Source organism: Populus trichocarpa, chromosome 6 (genome assembly GCF_000002775.5).
Source record: "Populus trichocarpa isolate Nisqually-1 chromosome 6, P.trichocarpa_v4.1, whole genome shotgun sequence".
NCBI classification, from domain to species: Eukaryota; Viridiplantae; Streptophyta; class Magnoliopsida; order Malpighiales; family Salicaceae; genus Populus; species Populus trichocarpa.
Genome location: NC_037290.2, coordinates 7,244,854 through 7,266,782, shown reverse-complemented (window position 1 = coordinate 7,266,782; position 21,929 = coordinate 7,244,854). Strand labels below are relative to the sequence as shown.

At 34.6% G+C, this 21,929-nt stretch overlaps 2 protein-coding genes across 3 annotated transcripts; both read right to left on the bottom strand.

Annotated features, from left to right (window-relative positions):
* Positions 1-696: 696 nt before the first annotated feature.
* On the bottom strand, positions 697-4,246 carry LOC7468036 (E3 ubiquitin-protein ligase HAKAI homolog). Its single transcript, XM_024604337.2, has 3 exons — positions 3,853-4,246; positions 3,034-3,092; positions 697-2,105 (listed from the first exon to the last, which is right to left on the bottom strand). The coding sequence occupies exons 1-3, from the start codon at positions 4,129-4,131 to the stop codon at positions 947-949; spliced, it is 1,497 nt and encodes a 498-aa protein (XP_024460105.1). The 5' UTR covers positions 4,132-4,246; the 3' UTR covers positions 697-946.
* A 1,409-nt stretch (positions 4,247-5,655) lies between these two features.
* Positions 5,656-9,161, bottom strand: LOC7487292 (mitochondrial uncoupling protein 1). 2 transcript variants are annotated; one of them, XM_002308166.4, is made up of 10 exons: positions 8,949-9,161; positions 8,745-8,848; positions 8,001-8,219; positions 7,821-7,899; positions 7,544-7,677; positions 7,362-7,460; positions 7,171-7,275; positions 6,833-6,907; positions 6,228-6,314; positions 5,656-5,966 (listed from the first exon to the last, which is right to left on the bottom strand). In XM_002308166.4, the coding sequence occupies exons 2-10, from the start codon at positions 8,826-8,828 to the stop codon at positions 5,931-5,933; spliced, it is 918 nt and encodes a 305-aa protein (XP_002308202.1). In that variant the 5' UTR covers positions 8,829-8,848; positions 8,949-9,161; the 3' UTR covers positions 5,656-5,930. The 2 variants fall into 2 exon arrangements, with proteins under 2 accessions (XP_002308202.1, XP_024458733.1); XM_024602965.2 differs by lacking the exon at positions 8,949-9,161 and having other exon boundaries at positions 8,810-8,833.
* Between the last annotated feature and the right edge of the window lie 12,768 nt (positions 9,162-21,929).

Genomic DNA, 21,929 nt, shown 5'->3' with positions numbered 1-21,929 from the left:
GCCCATTCAGCTATTCATCATCTTGACTTGATAGACTATTAATAGTCATAAGTTTTGGATTTGGAGTAAATGATTGTAAATATATCAATTCATCAAGCAACTGGAAGTGACAAAGACAATCTAGACTTTAGAATAAATAGATTCAAATTCATACATTCATTTAAGGTTTAATTTATTGTAGCAGATTTATTCTCACTCGTGTAGATAAACCACTAGTTTTAAACATAACAGATCATTAGAAAGAGAAAACAAATGATAATATAACTTATTTTAGATATGAGCTTTAAAGTAATAGTGTCTTACATCTAGTATAATTAGTTTTTTATTTTGAAACTCTAAAGATTATTTCAGGTTTTTAATGACCATAATATAAATTAATATAGGTGATAACTTATTTTTATAAGTTACACGTTATTCTCCATCACAACACAAAAAATTGCAACAATGCCGTGTAAAGTTTTTTTTGTAGTAAAACCCGATTGTGACTAGGCCTACCAAATAATGGTTAAAGCCTTCAAATTAACTAGATCATATATTTAACTCTCACCCAATTTAAACCATAATATTTAAATTGGTTAAAAAAACATTCTGATAATATTAATATTTATTAGTGCATAGAAGCTTTAATTAATTTTATTAAATGTAAACTAAGTTTTAAATTCACAATCAAAATTTTTCTTCCCGTTAGAAAACACATTGAAAACTATTGCACATTTTTTATATATATATTGATCCAACCTACAGTGAGAAGTAGACCAGGTAACTAGTTTTAACTAAGAGTTCCCGTGGGAGAAAAATAAACACAAATAATGCCCATAATAGAGAAAAACAAATACAGGCAGGGGAATGAAGCAAAAACTGGTAGGCTATATAGGCATATAGCTGGTCCAAGCAAGAGTTCCCTAAAATTCAATACAAGGTACAGCAGCAAAACAAAACAATTTCTCTACTCTTGCCCACTTCCAAAACCATCACGGTTCTCATGCTGCCATCCAAAATCAGGTCCCTCATGGCCCATATCCCCAGAATAATATTTACCCCGTTTGGACTGTGATGCATGAGGCAAGGGAGGCGGAGGTGGTGGTGGATGTTTAAAGGGCTGTGGTGCCAATATACCTTTGCCATCTCGATGATCCATATTACCAGCATGTATAGCTTCCATCCCCTTGTTGGCAGTGGGTGGGGGAGGAGGGACCATTGGTAGAATTCCTGGATTTCGTCCATAGTCTCCTTGATAAAATGCAATATTTCCCTGAGAATCTGACGAGTTTGCAAAAGCATCAGGAATTCCCTGGCTCCCTGGTGCTGGTCCAGAATTCCAGGGCTGAGAATAATTTGCCATGAAATTCATACCACCTGCTGGGCCTGGTGGGAAGCCCAACAAAGACCCTTGTTCTGCTCCACCATCTGGTGCTGAATCTGGCCTGGCCATCTGGCCCATCTCATAGGGTGCAACATAGAATGGCTGAGCTCCCTCAGTTTGGAAAGGAGGAAGACCAAATTGAGGAGTTAATAGAGGATTCGAATTCATTGGCACAACAAAGTTTGGTGGTTGAATGGAATGCATAGGCGGGTATTCAGGCATGGGGGTCTCAGATACCATTCCCTGTTGCTTGTCTGCAAACTGGCTGGATTCTTGCTGTGGATGACCCTGTGTGATCTGTTGAAAATGACTCTGTTGGCCAGGTCGGTCAAACCCTGGAGGATGGTTATTATTTAGCTGAGGCTCCAATAGGTAATTTTGGGCTTGCCCAAAATATGGCGGTTTTGACATCATTGGCCTTTGTAGTGGTTCTCTAGGCTGCTGCCGACGAGCTTTGTCTTCAAAATCAAGAAGCTGAGAACTTGAACCAGGTGAAATAACTGGCCTTGGAGGAGCTCGAACAGTGGAATCTGATGCTGTTGGTTGTTTAGTACTCTGAACTTCATACTCGTTGCCCTCATCTTTCACTGCATTTGGTTGTAGAAGGTCAGCATGGCTATCATGAATATGAGCTTCAAACTCAGAACTCTTCAGGAAAGACTTAAGACAATGAGGAGCTGCACAGATGAAGATCCCCTCCATCATTTTGATTGTCTGAATCTTCTGAATACGTTCATCACAACTGTGTTCCATGAAAGATCAGAAACAGATAGTGAATTCTTCATAGATAAGGTAAGAATTTGAATATAGATTGAATTAATGAACCTTAGAAAAATTGCTCTCTTTTGTTAAGTCTACCCCACATAACTACAGTTATAGTAGCATAGTTCTATATTCTCATCAAGACAATAGCAGGCAAACCAAACTAAGGTCATTATAGATATGCCAATAGGAAACAGAGATACTGGCAGCTAGTCTAGCATCAACAGACTTTATCATCCTCCAATGTTTTATATACAAGCGAGAGTCACATCATGTAGATGAAATAAAATGAAGACACAACTATACAACACCAAGCATATCTTCAGGTTTGCTGCAAGAGGAACTTGAGTGGACCTGCCCTTTGATGGCAGCATGTACGGATAAAGATATTAGCAGTTGCTAGAGTTGCAAATTCACAATTAAAGCATAAGAAATAAAATGTTCTCACTCTCTCTGTCTCTCTCTCTGTTTGTGTGTGTTGTTCTTTTTGGAGAAAAGGGTTGTCTCTTAATTTTTGGCTCAGTAAAACAGTTAGGGATTTTTTTCAAGGCTGAAACTCAACATAAATCTGATTTACAAGACACTATAAATTCCAATAAATTCCGATTGTGGTTGAAAAAGGTAGAGGCATGAAAAACTGACATCTTGTAATGATTCACTCCTAGTTACTAAAGAATTCAAGGAGTCTCAACATAAATTCTTAGAAGCCTCCAGGAATTATTTCTCAGCTTCTCACATGAAATTAATTGATCGTCACTCTGAGAAAAGAAGCTCAAAATCACATTTCAAAATTCTGGAAAGCTACAAAAACAACTTCGCACTACATGTATTGAAAATCGTATATTTCAGTGGCACTATACAACTCGTAACTTTGTTGCAAGTATACAAAAGTTCAGAAATCTCCTTACAGATAGCATATTGAATCGCTCCTAGCACAATCAAGACAGAAAGCATGCTCGCAAGGACTCTGCATAAACATAATTTTGTTAGCTCCCACATCAAGCTCTTAGAATAACTACACAACACACAGAAGTATATTATCAAGCTATTATAACACTTCTAGCATTAAACAGAGGATCTTGGATTAATATGCACAAACAGATGTGACCATTTGTTCCGAGACACAGATTGCACTGAAAGGAGCATTGACGATCTGTGCTTCGTACTGGAACACAGTATAAATTTTCAAAACCTCACATATATGAAGCATTACCTTCTCAAATTCATGGTTCAATATAGTAGCCAAACCATTTTGAGTGGCTCTTCATTCAACTTATTAACAATGACTGCCACCTCCACCTACCTACAATGCTTTTAGTTTTCAAACATCCATTTAACATTCCCATCTCCACTGCACTTGTTTTTATAGTCCCTTCAAGTTTTTCATTAATAAGAAAAAAAAAGCTTCAGGACACACAAAAGAAGAGCACAGCAGCCGTTAGCCAACACTTCTGCTCCGACTGGTATCAATATCAATACTACAAACCCGAAATGTTTATTCAGATGGGTGAATATCAACATCATTTAGCAGCCAAGAATCTCGAAAATGTTCTAAGACTATATTACCCCCTACCATGTTTCTTCAATTTTCCCCTTTCGATAAAATTTAAACATTTCTTTATCTAAATTCTCCATTCAGTTTCGATTAAATTGTTAATTTTTAATTATTGATGTCACCAAAAACATAAATAAATAAGACAAAACAGGAACACTCAAAATTAATTTACCAGGCGACCGTAGATGGCAATTGGGAAATCACAGCGGACGCAAAAATGGACTCGCTCGCCAAGCTGACGCCGCGATCTGCGGCCCACAGTCTTGACAATGGTAGCAGCGGTTGCACTCCCAATGCCTTTTGCTACGGGAAGGTCAGCAAGTACAAGGTGGTCTGGGCAAGCAACCGTCACTGTTTCTGCCGTTGAGGGTTTCACGACCGCCCCTCCTCCACCACCAGCAGCACCGCCGCCACCAGTTTCTGATGATGGCTTGCTAAGTCGAATCAGCATCTTTCCACCAAACCCTAAACAATCTGAAATGATAACTGGGATTTTTCTTCAATAGGGAAGGCTCTTTGTATTCTTTTTTGAGTAATTGTAAACGACGGCTCGTGTCGATTTAGAGGTTGCAGCCACTTGTCGTCTGCCAGCTAATAAACAAAAATCCTCTTATCATGTGATGAAACGAATTTAAAACAGTTATTACATTAATAATAAATAAAATAAAAATAAACGAGGATCCACAAATCCTAATTATACAACTAATAACAAGTCATGGAAATCATGAATATTTATTCTGAATTAAAATCAATCAGACACCCAAAAAAAAAAATTACAAAGACAGAAAAAACATCTCTTTTGAAGGTCAAAACTTTTGAGTTTTTAAAGCTATTTTTATTTTTTAATTTGTACAAGGCTATTATTTAATAAAATATTCTAAAAATAAATAAAGTATATTTATTAATTATATTTTATAAAATAAAAAGTGCCCTCACTAAACAAAAAACTCCAAGTACAAAATAAACATTGCCTAAAGTCCCAGTTATTAGATATATATAAAAAATAAAAATAAAATCTTTAATATTTTAAAAAGCTACATTTATAATTTTGTTTAAGACCACCATTCACTTAAGCCTCCTTTGGAGATAATAATGTCCTCTGGTTTCACGAACCATAAAGATCACAAAGGATAGGGATTATTAAATCTGTGATTTAGTTTTGTGAGATTTTGAGTGTTGTTGAGGTGTGAGATTTGGTGTTCATGGCAGAGGAGAAAAGAAATCGCAAAGTGAAATCCATCTATTTTTGGATAATTCATCTAATCGGTGTGTTTTCATGCGTTATATCTATTTTTATGTTTTAAAAATATTTTTAAAAGAATTTAAAATATTTTTTAAATTAATTTTTTTTAATATTTTTAAATTATTTTGATTTAAAAATTAAAAATATTATTTTAATATATATTTTTTTAAAAAATACGACTTCGAAGTTTATAATATTAATATTATAATATTGTTGTACACAATTAATCAAGAAGAAACAAAGTCTGTGTGAGGAAGAATGGGCCAAAACTTAATTACAGATTAGACTTGATAACAATCCAGACTTATGTAAATAACGGGCTGTTTCAGATATGAATGGATCATTTAACAGATACACCCACAATTCGTAATATACATCCATCAAGGCACTTGATTGTGCTATTATTAATAGAGGAACAACTCAATTTATAAAAATTAAAGTTGATGCGTTCAATTGCAAAAATAAAAAAAATCCAAACACTTAAATATCATTATCTTGATTTGTAAAGAGCTTGCCGATAAAGATATGTTTATGATTTATATCCAAGATGTGAGGAAAATAAGCAATCTCCTTGGATAGAGAGATTTCTTCGGAGGAATGGTTAACACTGAGTTGGTGTTGCAGAGGCCTGCGAGGGATCAGGGAAGAACAGCAAAGCCTCGAACCCAAACTAGCTGGAGAACAGTATATTTTGGAAAAATAAAATTGAACATAAAAAAAGAATTCTAGCGATAAAAGAAATAAAATGGTAACAAGTTCATTCTATGATAATTCCAAGTTCGATCCTTTTACGAAAAGGAAACAATTAGGACCCAAGAGGGCAAATCAAGAAGTAAGAAAACTCGAGTACCAAAAAATTATTTCAAAGGTTTTTTGAGTTACTATGATTTCCCTTGCAGGACTCCTCATCTAAAGAAGAGAAATGACAAAGACAGACGAGGAACTTATTGTTATAGGGACTACTTCCATCATCCCCATGCATTGTAGCTTTCCCATCATGTTGAAGCTCAAGATGATTCCAAGTTTCTGACAAATTTCTTTGCCTGACATAGGAAAGAAAAAAAAATAAAAATAAAGTGTTAAGCCACTAAAAGTAATTAGTAGACAAACAACCAAACGTGTGCCTGCTGAAAATAATTACATAAAGAAATGACCGAATATGTTTGAGACACACGCTACCTGAAGGAAGTTGAAAACCAGTGCGCAGGCCAGATTATTAAAAACACCGCAGAAATTGAAAGAAACCAAGCTATTAAAAAGGAGAAACAAATACCAATTGGAGAACGAATTTCTACAACTTGTACCTGCTCTAAAGTTAGAAACATTATCACATTCCAAGATCCCAGCCTTCCAAAATTTGGAATAAAGCCCTTATAGAAAGCGAGCGGGCCCTGCAAAAAACATCATATTCTATAGTAATTCGCTCTAATTACTTGCACATGTAGATATGTTGAAAACATAAAATGGCCTAGAATATTCATGCAAAACAAACGCTTCCCCTTAAAGTTAAAAGCATGAGCATATGCTAGAGATGCTAACCTAGTTTGCTAAATTTCTTTTATTAACTACTAAAGTGACATCTGAGAGATGATAAATTAATAATCAATTTTGATCATGGTATGTATGGAACAAATATGATAGGGCCATGTCATCATGATTTTATCAACTTTCCTATGTGCTGACAATTAGTAAATGATTATTTGCAAACTTTTAGCATCCCTAGCATTACTCGAAACATAAATGTTATTCTGGATTAAATAGAATCTAAGATGCAATAATATCTAACATAAAGTACTTGTACTTGGCTTATGATATAATTAATAGTAAACTTATTAACATGTCAATGACTGGAGAACTAGTTTTACTTTCCAGAAGAGAGATATATAAATTGAAAGGTAATCAATCATACATCATTCTTCAAAGTCTTGATGAAACAATCAAGTGTGCTTTTGTATGCAGAATCTCCCATCATTCTCGACTTGACCTGCAACAATAAATTAAAAAAAAAACAAAAAGCATTAAAACGAGGCATGCAACTGAAATATACTTGGCAGGAATATAATAAACAGGTCATTGACCCAAGAGGCCAAGACCAGTGGGAATGTAAATGAACAGACTAGTTCATAAACAAAAGTTGCTAACTGCATTGTAGATGCTGGTTAATTTTGAACTAGTTATAATTTGAGCACATATTGCATATAATATCCTTATGAAATATTAGTGTTTATACAGATAAAGACAGTTTACCACATCAACTGGGGAACCGATACAAACAGCGAAAAAACCAGCTCCCAGACCAGCAAAAAGATGAGTGACAATATTATCTGTGAATCCAGGAATTTTCAAAATTGTCTGCATTGAATAGTAAAATTAGAAATAGTACATAATATTCAATGCAATTGTGGAAAAGGCATCAAATTGTTGCATATTGAGTTCACCTGCTTCACTTGATCATAGCTGGCCAGTTCGGCAGCATTTATAATAGCATTTCTTGCTACATTGGGTCCAATCCCAGTCCAGAGCGCCCGAACTCCTTCCTGAACGTTAGAAAACTGGGTTAAAACAGACTGACTAATATAAAGGCTATATTTTTCAATTGTCTTTATCTTCATTTCGATACCTGTCTCACAATCGTTGAGTATGCATTCAAAGCTCCAGAATAGCGCCTTGGTACACCAGGTGGTAATTTCCCTTCAGCCTGAAGTCTAACTTTCACAAGATCAGTTGGATTTGCCACAGTGATTCCAATGGCACCTGATTGATGAGAGAAGTGCATCACCAACACGGGAAAAAGAAAAAATCAGGCATCCAGTAATTGTATCAGAATCAAGAATGTACATATTAGTAGACAAATTTTTCTTTCAAGTTATTTCTAAACATTGGCAAATTAAGCTCACCAGTAGTAAGTGCAGCAAGAATCTTCTTGGTCAAAGGAACATCTCCAACAAAGTCACTGCCCACATAATAGTTCTTAACCTGACAACCATCGAGTTTTAATTGTCACAATAATCAGCAATCATACAGCACATAATGAATTAACTCACTACTTCACAATAGAAGACCATTTAGAAACCCACCGGCTCGTATAACCCAATTCTTAACCCTCCAAAAACACATTGTCGATGCAATCCAGGTACAATTCCTTTCCAAAGCGCTGACAACCCTTCTTCCCTAGCAATGGTAGCAACCGTGCCCAACATACCCCTGTATTTTGGCAAGGCCAATCCATCCCCTGCAACAGCCGACTTTTGTAACTGCAGCCTAACCTTTGCAGTGTCCAACGGAATTGTGCATATCTGCATTCATAGACAGTCAGCCTTAATCAGCTCTCTTGACCCAATTATAAAACTTAGTCATTGCTCATCTAGGCTAATAAATAAAGAAAGCGCAATTCCAACAATTTAACTCAACAGATATAGCCTAAAAACAGCATAATTCAAGATGCAATCTGTATGAAAAAATGATTGCACAGTAACCATTGATTTTCAATTAACATAATTAAACTGATTATTATGGATGATAAGATAAAGGAACTAGATTCAATTTAAATGGAATGAGTGATTTGTTTTTTTCTAAAAAAAAATTACAGCAAGTTTTTAACTGATGATAAGAGTGATACAAAAGAACAAAACCGTGTTAAAGGACAAAGATGTAGCTTTCACTAAAATATAAAATCTTCATTGAAAATCTTAATTTCGGATTATTACATTAGATTAGCTCAGATGTCAAAATCTTTTAAACAGAAAGACATGATTAAATCAACAAGACAAAAGCATGATCATCAGGAGCAAAGAAATGGGGACTAATTCATGTATCGTTACCTCAGCCAAACAAGCGGCAAAAGCACTACTGGCAAAAGTTCCGGCGAAGGAGATATCGGATTTACCTTTGGAATCGGCCACCATCTTTGCTTCAATTATTTTAGCTGGAGAGAAAATGAGAAAGAAAGAGGGAAAATAAATAAAGGAAGGGGAAAAGGAAACAATGGGATTTGTGCAAATCGAATCTTGGGAAAAGAGACCAACCAACTCGAGCCAAGCCGCAGGTGGCGCAAATGGTTCTTTTTTGATCTGTCTTGTTCACTTCTGCTCTTCATCGTCATCCCTCATTTATTCTTTTGCACCCCACCACTCAAGATTATTAAGATTAAGAATTAATTAAGAAAAATAACAAAATTGATCAGTATCTCGCTGTGTGAGAGGAGTCTGCGTATTGGAATAAGGATTCCTTTAATATATATATCCCTAAATCATCTATTCAATTTTTTTTTTCAAATTCCTTCTTATACATTATATTGATCGGGATTTTGGGTTATCACGCCTTAAAAAACATATTCAAGACTTAATTTGATGTTTGATTTAACAGAATAATATTTAATCTAATAGTTTGAAAATGATTGAAGCTTTGAGAATGAAATCAAATTTGATATTTAAATAAAATATAGCCTTTTGTTCACTTTTTTATTGTTCGTGAGATTTTTTTTAAATTTAGTCCCTAGAGTTTCTGCATTTTTCTTTTTTGGTCCTTTTAGTTCTTAAATTTTTAATTTTGATTCAAAACTTTATTTTGCTTGTTTTTCAATTTTTAAGCTTTCATTTGACCACTTTTTGGCAATATAAAAATATAAAAGTATGATATTTATGTTTATGATTTTCATTTTACAAAAGAGAAATATCATTTAAATATTTTTTATCTTTTATTTTATCATAATAGATATATCGGGCTTTGGAAATTTTATTTTTTATTTGTTTTTATTTTTTGATTGATTAAATGGTGGTTTAAGGTTACAAATAGGTTTGTTGAGATATTTACAGTATTGAGTGTTTTTCATTTGAAAAATCATTGAAAATTAATTCTTTTTTTTGCTAGACCCTGACTTTCCAAACACCTTTTTGGTAGTCGGATTTTGCACTAGCAAACAACGTGTTCTCTGCCACTACAAACGATGCATCATCTTTTTTTTATGTTTTTAAAAATATCATTATTTGTACAATTAAAAAAATAAAAATAAATAAACCCAGATATACTAGTTTAATCTTACTGACCCGCATGCATAACCTTCTTTGTTGTGGGTCAAAGTCTAGCACATGCAGCCCATGCCTTTGGGCTCTTTCCTTTCTATTTTTATTTTTTTAATTTCAATTAAAATCATTTCAAATAAAATAATTATATTTTTTTAACCTTTTCAAATAAAAGTATAATAATTAAAATTAAAATTTATGTTTTTTTGGATATTATTTCATTGAATACCATTTGATTTTGAATTTCATTTTCAAATAAGACATATATATATATATATATATATATATATATATATATGGCTTTTTTTATAATGTTAATGATTATTTATTTAGTTATTATACATAAATATTAGATTTTTTTTAATGTTTTTGGTCATGAATATTCTATAAAAATGAAGTTCAAGTCATTATAGTTATTGTCAATATATTTTTTTAATTGCTTCTACTTTTTATTTGATGAAATATTTAATGAACTATTCTTTTTATAAATAAAAAAACTTTTTATTGTCAAAAAATGAAAAATTAAATTAATAAAAAAGGATTGGTCAAAAAAATGCATCTTTTCTCTATTATGTTATTCATTATATTTTCTACAAATATTTTTCTTATTATTATATAATTAATTAAAAATTAAATTCTAAAAAGTTTCATTTCATAATTAAATTTTCTCTTGATGCTCGAAAATACGTTGAAAAGGCCTTTACAATTTGTTTTTCGTTAGAAAAAGTTAATCCAATTTACAAAGGAGCACGAGTCAACTTACTATTTACTAGTATTCTTTGTCTGAACAATACATGGAAGTGTCATTTTATCCCATTATGTTATTTACCAAATAAAAATACATTAGATTTATCTACATTGAATATGAATATGTAGTGGCCTAGTATGGTTTTTTTTTTTTTTTTTCTAAAACAAGATTATTTGATTTTCTTAACTATAAAGTTTTTAGCGATAATGTGTAAAAATATTAATTTAATTTAATCTCTAATTCTAGATCTTTAACTATTATGTCATTTACATTCAATAAATATAATAGAAACAATTGATTAAGAAAAACATACTTGAAGATGATAGCTTTCTTGTTTTTAAACAATAATTATGTGCAAAATTTTAAAAACTATTTTCTCTCTATAATGGAGAGAAATAGTGATAGAGTTTTTTATTAAGTCAAATATCCTAATGGACATTATAAACAAAGTTGTAAGTGCATTTATTTATTGACAATCAACTAGTTATTACAAATAATCAAGAATTTAAATGTACTAGGCTAATCTTATGCTCTCTATATGGTTGGCAAATACTTTAATTTAAAAAGCTTTAGTTATAAGATCAACTATCATATCATATGTAGCTACATGTTCAATTATGACTTCTTGATTCTTGATTTTATCCCGGACAACCAAATACTTTATGTCAATATGCTTACCATAGCTCCTACTTTTGATGTTTTTCAAGAAGAAAACAGCTGTTGATTTATCACAGTAAGTCGTTAATGGCTTTGCTGTTGAATCCATAACCCGAAGCCCGGTGATTAAACTCCTAAAACATTTCACTTGTGAAGTTGCTTCAAAACATGCTATAAATTCTGCCTCTATTATGGATGATGCAACAATTGTCTATTTGGCACTCTTATATGATATCACACCTCCAACTAGCATGGAGATCTATTCTGAAGTGGATTTTCTAGAATCTTGACATCTAGCAAAATCTAAATTTGAACATCCAATCACTTCTAGATTCTTAACATGTTTATAAAATAACATGTAATTCTTGGTTCCTTGTAGATATCTCATAACTTTCTTGGCGGCTTTCCAATAAACAATTCTTGGATTACTTTGATATCTATCAAGCATTACTATTGTAAATGTTATGCCAGGCATGATACATACCTGGGCATGCATCAAACTGCCAACCAAAGATGTATAAGGAGTGTTTTTCATTTCTTGCTTTTTTAAGGCATTTTTCATACATTGAATTAGATTAAATTTATTGTCCTTCACTATAAGTGTTGCATTAACTTTGCACTTACTCATCTTGAATTTATTTAGAACTCTTTCAATATAGGCCTTATAAGATAGACCTAATGTCCTTTTAAACCAGTCTATATGAATCTATATGCCAATAACATAATTGAATTCACTCATATTATTTATTTCAAAGTTCTTTGAAAAAAAAATCTTTAGTATCCTTTAGTAAAGCTCATATCCTTCATTATAGTACCTGAATTAATCCACCACGTATTTCATGGAGAGTCTAAGAAATTAGATTCATAACATATAAGGGTAGTATAATTACCTTTCTTTTGAAGCCATTGTTTATGTTTTAAGCAATCTTTCTACTTGTGTCCCCTTTCCTTGTAGAATAAGCAAACTGTTATATTGCTTGATCTAACATGTCCAGGTCCTTTGAAAAGCACCTTTCCCTTATTCTTTTACTATGCATTGTTAACTCATTTTCTTCTTATTTTATTCTTTTTCACTTTATGAGTGACATAGTTGACACTTTCATGTTTTTCATGTTTCATCATTTCCTTCTTTTTATACACACATGATTAAAAGCTCATTAACAAACCATTTCTCTTTATATGTATTATAAAAAATCTTGAGTGGTTTATACTATATAAGGAGAGTGTTGAGTATCAGATGAATGATGAAGGATTCACAAATGTTAACTTCTAGAGACTTAAATTGAGCAGCAATGTCTCTCATTTCTATTATATGTTCACGCACACTCTTTGATTTGCAATGTTTCATCATAGACAACTTATCCATAAAGGTGCTAGCCAATGCTTTATCAAAACTAACAAATTGCTCTTTTGTAGCCTTTATGTAGTCCTTGACCTTATTGCATTCAGGAATTGAGTCTCTAATGTTCTTGCCAATATGGGCCTTTATAAGCATCATACTCAAATGGTTATATCCTCTTACCTTTAATATCTCATTCTATATATGATGAAACTTGATTTCGTTGTCACATGTGGCTCATCCACACAAAATACAAGGTCCAAATCCATACACCCTGATGTTAAAAGGATTTTGTCTTCCCATTTAAAAAAAAATCCCATTCAAAAAAGGAATACGGGAATCATTGTTTATAAAAATATTAAAAGCAGCTATAAAAATCAAGAATTTAAGTAACATTCAGAAACAACATAATAATATGAAAAACCATAATAATTTTAAAAGCAAAATCTAAACCTTCTAGTGAGTAGAGGCGCATTCTATATATAAGATTTACTTCCTTAATCATATACATTTAATAGCTAAATCTAAATATTATTGTGGGTAGATGTGCATTACTGTATAAAATTATTAATTATGATTATTTTAAAACTTTATTAAACCTTCAATGTTATTAAGATTTTGTAGCTATTCTTAATAACAATGATGTTTGCTTAAATGTATTATTACAATTTAAATCTATTTATTTATTTTATGAGTTTAGGTTCTTATATTAGCCTAAGCCTATGTAGTGATTGGATTTAAAAAGATAAGCTCAAAATTAACCATATTAGGTTTTCCTTAGCCCAATCTAATTTCTATAGGTTTTAATTAAACCAAGCCTAAACCTAATTAATTTGAGTTTTAATTTAAACCTAAAATATAATCAGATTGATTATTTCTTTATAAGGCTCAATTTCTATTTGGTTTTTAATTCTAGCCCAATTTAGTTTTATTAGACATATTGATTAATTATTATTTGCCCCAAACCTTAAACTCAATAACTTATATAAAAAATCTAGCCCAACCAAAATTTTAACTAACAAACTTTTATTTTGAATTGGATTTCTATCTAAGCCCAAACCAATTTTAATTTTGCTCAAGATTAAAAATCATACAGCCTTAAACTAAACCTGAATCTAATTAATTTATTTCGGCCTAAAATTAAGACCGAACTAAATAAAAAAATATTTCTTCCCGTAAGCTTTCTATTCCTCTATACCTAATATACCCAAAACATTGAAAATCAATTCCAGAGAAATTTCTAAACATGTACCGATTTTGTTTAATAAAAATCCTAGAAAGTTGAAATAAAATCATATAATAAGAAGCATAATTATCATAACCCACAAATAAACTTAATTCTGAAATTCCTAAAAATTACCAATCAGCAACCATAAACATAAAACTTCTCTAATCAATAAAGAACTTGTAGAAATAATATCACAACCATATATGCAATATTCATAAAATATAGATGAAAAATTAACCACATATGGCTTGTGAGACATCACATAAACCAGAAAAATTGCTAAAATCACCATCTCATATTATTTTCCTTTAGAATTTTTTTTACCAATAATAACAATAATAATTTTTTTAATTAATTTATTCTAGCATATGGTATATTTTTGTGTCTACATACTTCTAAGATATTCATGTTGTATCTAAGTGGTGACTCCTTTACTTGTTCATGGAAAGGTCATGGGTTCAAGTCTTAATAGTCACAAAATAATATTTTTCAAGCAATGTTATGATAGCATATAACAAAAAGAGTTCAAATCTCCCCTTAATTATTGTTTAAATTAGAACTTATACACCAATGTTCAAATCTCAACCTCCTCCAATATCTCTTTTTAATTTCCAAATCTCACTTTTCAATCATTAAATTCTAATTCTCTTATTTAATTTACCAAATCAATGTGCGGGAGTTTAAAAAAAGGTTTGCAGTTAAAATTTCCATCTTTACTATTGTGGCGAAAAAGCAAATAAATTCAAGCACTACTATTTGTAAAACTTTCAACTCTTGATTATTTTAAATAAAATAATTATTATGTGTGTATATATTATAATTTTAGATAAAATTATATTGTGTATGTCGCACCCGACATCGCAGCGGCCCACAAAATAATTCTAGATTTATGGAAAAAGAACAGATATCTGACATCTTGTTCTTTTAGGGGAAAAGATCTTGTTTAAGGAGTCGCCACCTAGTATTATGGTCACTAGGAACCCTAACTGGTCAACAGAGATTCTATGGCTCGGGATTGGTTACGTAAAAGGGAAGATATTATCACCCCTTAAACGTTCTGCCTAAGGCAAACTGCATTGTTGGTTTTGTCTTCAATTGCTAAACATTTATTCGCTTATGCTATGATGATTTGTTTATAATATTCCTGACTCTGACGCCAGTGAATATTCGAGCTCGAATAATTCCAACTCTGGCGTTGGTAAAAATTCGTAGCTACGAAAAATTAGATCAATATTTTTTATTCCCTACTCTAGCGCCAGTGAATAAATTAAAAAAAAATTGATTTTTTATGCATGCACATATTTTTTATTTTTCTAGCTAAATAAAATAAAATACACCGAATAAAAATAATATAAATTTAAACCAGTATTTTTATTCCTGACTCTGGCGTCAGTGAATAAACCAGTAAATTTAGATTATTTTTATTCATGCATACACATTTTTTTATTTTTTCTACCCTTTTTTACTTTTTTTTTTTTTTTTTTTTATTTTTTTGGGCTGGGCCCAGCTCAGCCCACATGGGCTGGGCTGGCCTCAGCAGGCCTAGCCGGGTCAAAGGCTTGACCCGGCTGGCCATTTTTCTATTTTTTTTACCCGCAGGCGTGCGTGAACCGCTCACGCACGCCTGTTACAGCAACATGCAATTAAAATGCAGGGAGGGGTAACGCAACTTACCTGTTGCTGCACTGGAAGACGGGGATGACAACTGACCAGCGTTACTCCTCTCTGTTACTGCTTTCTGTCTACTCCTCTGTTTTAGCTTTCCTTGTTCTGTCGTCTTCTTCTTTTTTGTTTCGGTTTGTTCCCCTGCTAGTCGTCTTCCCCGCTCGTCCGCGGCCGTCTGTGTTTGTTCTTCTCGTCCACCGGTTCTGTCCTCTCTTTTTCATGTTTCTCCTCAGTTTTTCTTCCTTCTCTGTGGCCTTCTCTTGCTTATAAAGCCAGAGAATGGCCTTTCTTCACGCGTTCGTGCCTCACGATCGTGAGGCACGAACGCCTCTGTTTCTTAGAGAAGAAACAGGGGCAGAAAACTTGCTCCCCTCTGTACAGTTTCTGTTCTTGCGTCTTGTTGTGTTCCCGGTGTTACTTCCTCTGTGTAAGCAGGGAAACGGAGACGTGATGGAGGACTGGTGGGCTAGTTGCTTTCTTCCTCCGCTGCTCGTGGCCTCCTCTGTTTCTTTGAGAAGAAATAGAGGAACGAAAGTTTTTTTTTCTATTCTTTCCCCGGTTCTGTGTTTCTCTAGTGGCTTTTCGGTTATGCCATCCTTTCTTTTTTTACCGGTTCTCCTTCTCTGGTTTTTATAACCAGAGAATGCCATGCGGTTGCATGGATTTTAATGCAATAAAGGCATGCGTTTTCTTCTTGTTTTCGGGTGAAGAAGATGAATAGTGCTCTTTCAAACGACGCCGAATTTTATAATTAAGCCCCTGGTTTAAACTGTAATTGCCCCTGCATTTCGGTGCCTTTTACAAGTTAGTCCTTGGACTTTAATCTGCTGCAATCGTATCCCCAATTAACCCCAAACTTTGCTATTTTTTCAATTAAGTCCCTGATTTCATTAATTTAATTAAATCCAAAGTCCAATTAAGTCTAAAACTTATCAATTCTCCAATTAAGCCCCTGATTGGATTAATTAAATTAATTCCAAGCTTAATTAAGTCTCAAAACTTATCAATTCTCCAATTAAACCCTTGATTGGATGAATTAAATTAATTTCAAGCTTAATTAAGTCTAAAAATTTATCAATTCTCCAATTAAACTCTTGATTGGATTAATTAAATTAATTCCAAACTCAATTAAGTCTCAAAACTTATCAATTCTCCAATTAAACCCTTAATCGGATTAATTAAATTAATTCCAAGCTTAATTAGATTAATTTCAAAGTTTAATTAAACCCTAAAACTTCTAATCATGTTGCCCTTAACCCAAATTTTAATTCATTCTTCATTTATCTCATTTTACTTGTTTTTTTATCATTTTTTTTTTTATCATCATCATCATTTTTTTTATCCTTTTCAGTAAATAAAATAATAATAATAATTAAAATAAAATGGTCAAAAATTGGGTTATGACAGTTGCCCCCTCTTTATAATATTTACTATGCAAAGATATTTGAAAATTTTATTTTCTTTTAGCTTTGTGTAGTAAATTTATAAAGAAAAGTAGATACAGAAAGAACATCTTTTTTTTTTTTTTAGTCTTGAAAACTTTGAAAACAGTAGATTGACACACGACCTTTACATAGAGATGTAGAAATCAAGAAACAAGTCATTTGGAAGACGACCTACTTTTTTTGTTTGTTTTTTTTTTTTTTTTAGCCTTGAAAACTTTGAAAATAGTAGATTCACACACGACCTTTACAGAGAGATGTAGAAATCAAGAAACAAGTCATTTGGAAGGCGACCCACTTTTTTTTTTTTTTTTTTAGAAATGGTCTCATTGTGATGGGTGACCTACCCAAGTAAAAAAAGAAACGAAAATGAGGGCTCGAAGGCGCGCTCGAAAGAATGTGAGGGCTCAAAGGCGCTCGAAGAAGAAAGGGAGGGCTCAAAGGCGCTCGAAGGGAGAAAGCGAGGGCTCAAAGGCGCGCTCGAAGGGAGAAAGCGAGGGCTCAAAGGCGCGCTCGAAGGGAAGCGAGGGCTCAAAGGCGCGCTCGAAGGGAGAAAGCGAGGGCTCAAAGGCGCGCTCGAAGGGAGAAAGCGAGGGCTCAAAGGCGCTTCGAAGGGAAGCGAGGGCTCAAAAGCGCGCTCGAAGGGAGAAAGCGAGGGCTCAAAGGCGCGCTCGAAGGGAGAAAGCGAGGGCTCAAAGGCGCGCTCGAAGGGAGAAAGCGAGGGCTCAAAGGCGCGCTCGAAGGGAAGCGAGGGCTCAAAGGCGCGCTCGAAGGGAGAAAGCGAGGGCTCAAAGGGAGAAAGCGAGGGCTCAAAGGCGCGCTCGAAGGGAAGCGAGGGCTCAAAGGCGAGCTCGAAGGGAGAAAGCGAGGGCTCAAAGGCGCGCTCGAAAGGAAGCGAGGGCTCAAAAGCGCGCTCGAAGGGAGAAAGCGAGGGCTCAAAGGCGCGCTCGAAGGGAGAAAGCGAGGGCTCAAAGGCGCGCTCGAAGGGAAGCGATGGCTCAAAGGCGCGCTTGAATGGAGAAAGCGAGGGCTCAAAGGCGCGCTCGAAGGGAAGCGAGGGCTCAAAGGCGCGCTCGAAGGGAGAAAGCGAGGGCTGAAAGGCGCGCTCGAAGGGAGAAAGCGAGGGCTCAAAGGCGCGCTCGAAGGGAAGCGAGGGCTCAAAGGCGAGCTCGAAGGGAGAAAGCGAGGGCTCAAAGGCGCGCTCGAAGTAAGCGAGGGCTCAAAGGCGCGCTCGAAGGGAGAAAGCGAGGGCTCAAAGGCGCGCTCGAAGAAAAAATGAAGTGCTCAAAGGCACTCGAAGAGGAAAGCAAGTGCTCAAAGGCACTCGAAGAGGAAAGCGAGGGCTCAAAGGCACGCTCGAAGAGGAAAGCGAGGGCTCAAAGGCGCGCTCGAAGAGAAAAGCGAGGGCTCAAAGGCGCTCGAAGAGGAAACCGAGGGCTTGAAAGCGCCCTAAAAATGATGATCAAAGGCTCGAGGGTGCATTTGAAAGGAGGTAAGGCTCGAAGGTGTTCTCGAAAAGGGAGGTAGGGTTAAGAAACGCAATACCTTGGATGGTCAAGGGCTCGAAGGCGCACTTGAAAGGAGATAAGGACTTGAAAGCGCCCTAAAAATGATGATCAAAGGCTCGAAGGCGCATTTTAAGGTGATAGAAAAACATAGAGATTTTTCAGAGGGCCTAATTCTCGTGGGCGGCCTGCCCAGGTTGAAAAATTCTCAAAAGTGAAAATTTTTCAAAAGCAATTTCAATCCTGGCCATTTCAAGTTGGCCTTCCACTTGATGGATTCCGTTGGAATTTTCTCTAATGAGATTTGCAAAACTCATTGTCTAATTTCTCAAAGTTTAGATGATATGCATGCATCTTCACCTGTTTTGAAATATAGGCCCCCATTTCTTCTTAGTCTTCTTGTTGCTTGACTGATGAGGACTTGCTACCTCTGATTTGGGTCCTCTTTGTCGCTTGGCTTCTAGCCTACTCGAGTTGGCCCATGTAAGTCTATTTCCAGATTTGTTTGCACAACTTAGCCTTTGTGGTGCCCCATCGTGACCCACTTGCTTGCTAGAGATTTTTTATCTCGTCAAATGATTTGAGAGGATCATTCATTACTCCTCGTCTCACTGCTAAAAACATTCGGTGTCACTTGCTGAAATGATCAAACTGTCTTTCATAAACCAAAATGCCCCATTGTCTTGTTGTAGGAAATGTTCCTCTCTTTTTCTAGAAGAGATAGATTTTCTTTAAATACAATGTTACCCCCTTGTACTGGTCATTGCCCCCAAGTGTGCTATGTCACTGACTTAGATGAATAATGGTTTTAAAAGGCCATTCTCTCATTTCTCTCCTTTTCAGTTTGGTGAAGGCATATGGATCTAGAATGAATCCTGAAATCTTGATCTTGTATTTTGAAAACAAAAATTATTTCGATGTGAGTCTAAAACAATTTGCTTTTGACATCTTGCAACTCCTTGGTTATTTTCTTTCTTGGAAAAGAAATTATTTGCTCTTGTGTTTGGCAATGAGGTCTTCGGTGAAAATACGTCATGAGATGACCTTTTGTTTTTATGGGTTTTCAAAGTGAAGGGCTCGAGAAAAAAGCTCGAGGTTTTGTTTGAGAAAAAACTTGTCTCTTTTTTAACATTCATTTTTATCAGCATGAATAATAATGAGTAGTTTATTCTTGATGTCATGAATCTTATGAAAAAGTATTCTTTGCATTTTGAGAGCATTGTTTATTATTCTAGGTTGCTTGCTTGCTTGATTAGAAAGGACTTCTACAGGCACGTAATGTAGGCTGTGGTTTTTGGCTATGAAAGAAAAGGATTCATAAGGCTCAAAAAGTGTTTCAGGGTTTCAAAGACTGAGGATCACTATCAACAGTTTGACTCTTGACGTCATTCATATTTTTTTTTGCCGCTCTTCTTTGATTTGCTGCTTCTTTTTTTTTATTACTTTGCTAAGGCATACTCACTTTATCTTGGATGTCACTTTTTCTAGTGATTTGGGCATGCCCCCTAGCATTTGAGTTTCTTGAGCTCTTATATCTTTTTGGCTTTCTCACAGCTTTTTCTCTTTTCTCATTGAAATTTTCTCTTGCCTCCCAGTGTGGGGTGTGATCCTAGTTGGGATTTTTTTCATGAAAGAAAAACTATTCAGGCTTAAAAAGGGATCGCAAGGGATGTACTTATTTCAGAACGTGAAAGGGATAACAAAGATGGCCTTTCCTCATTTCAAGCGCAAGCAGCTATGATCAATAAACTTTGACCTCGTCAAGTGTGATGGTTTGATCTTTGCAAAGATGCATTTCATGGGTCATGAGCAACGAGTTCACTACATACCATTATTCATGCATTTAAAAACACATGATTCAAGAGTCATGGGGTGAGGGTGTTTATTCATTTCTTTTTTCTTTTCTTTTCTTTTTCACATTTTTTTTGTTTATAATTTAGTCACCTCAATGATGGAGTTGCTTGATTCACTTGTCATTCTACAAGTAGAATGTCAAAAATATCGTTTTTGAATAAACATCAAATTATTTTTGAAATCAAAACGCCAGATCAAATTTTCAAAACTCCAATAGGAAAACTGATTTTGGTATGAGAGATGAATTGCGTCTATGAGATCGCGCAAGGCTTCAAAGATGTGTTTGTGAGTCTTTATAAGAAAACTCTCTTAATCAGATGAATAATGCTTAGTCGTGAACACGATTGAATGACAAACTCATTATTTCATTGAAGCTTAGGAAAAGAAGTTCAACAACAAAAATCTTATGCCAACATGAACACGATTGAATGGTTTCCCTCAACTATCCTTATCCTCTCTTCTAGGACAGTCCATTTTTCCAAATCCTCTTCTTTCACCATCTTGCCTTTTTGAGATTCCATTTTTCCAAACCCTCTTCTTTCACCATCTTACCCTTTTGAGATTCTTTCTTTGTAGAATCAATGGTAAACGGCATTCTCATGGGGTATGCTGGTTGAAAATGCATGGCTTGTTGAAATTCAGATGACACCCTATTTGCCCCCAGATTCTGTGGATCAAAATGAGTTACATGCATATCTTCAGGCTGAGCTAAAAGTGTTGTTTTTCCAAATTTATCTCTCAAGGCCTGCTCGAGTAGACTAGTAAGCCTTGCGACTTCTTCTTTAAGATTGTCCACCTCTTTTTGATGTTGGGCTTCCAACTGGGCTTTTTCTTCGTTTTTCATTTGTCTTTTTCTTGAACGAGTGTTATAGATGGGTTTCAATGGGGAACCTATATTTCAACCTGCTAAATGTAAATCATGCAATTTATGCAAAAATGTTGATTAAAAAAAATGCGTATGAAATGCAAACTTGTCCTTCACGGGGTGACAACCTAGTGGGAAGATCCTAATTGTTGAGTGCATCAAGGGGTTGGTCATTATCTAGTTTCAAAGGGTCTCTCGCATGCTCAGTGATCGTCCATGAAAGGTCGATATGAGGCTTACAAGTAGTGTGAAAATAGAGGCCCTGAGTAATATCAGTTTGGCATATCAACCACTTCCAAGTAAACAATCAAGCGAGAGTTGGATGGTTTCACGAGTCTTACCCAGGCTAAAGCCATTGGGGTACCGTTACTCCCCCACTTATCCTAGGTTGCAAAGTGTGTGCTATCAACGTGATGCATGGCAACATAAACAAGGATGCATGCTAAAGCAGTAAATGCAGGAAAAATAAACAAATAAATACAACAAACAAACAAACAAACAAAATAGCAATAATAAGACAAAAGACAAAGCTTAATCCTAAAGTCCCCAGTGGAGTCGCCATTCTGTCGCACCCGACATCGCAGCGGCCCACAAAATAATTCTAGATTTATGGAAAAAGAACAGATATCTGGCATCTTGTTCTTTTAGGGGAAAAGATCTTGTTTAAGGAGTCGCCACCTAG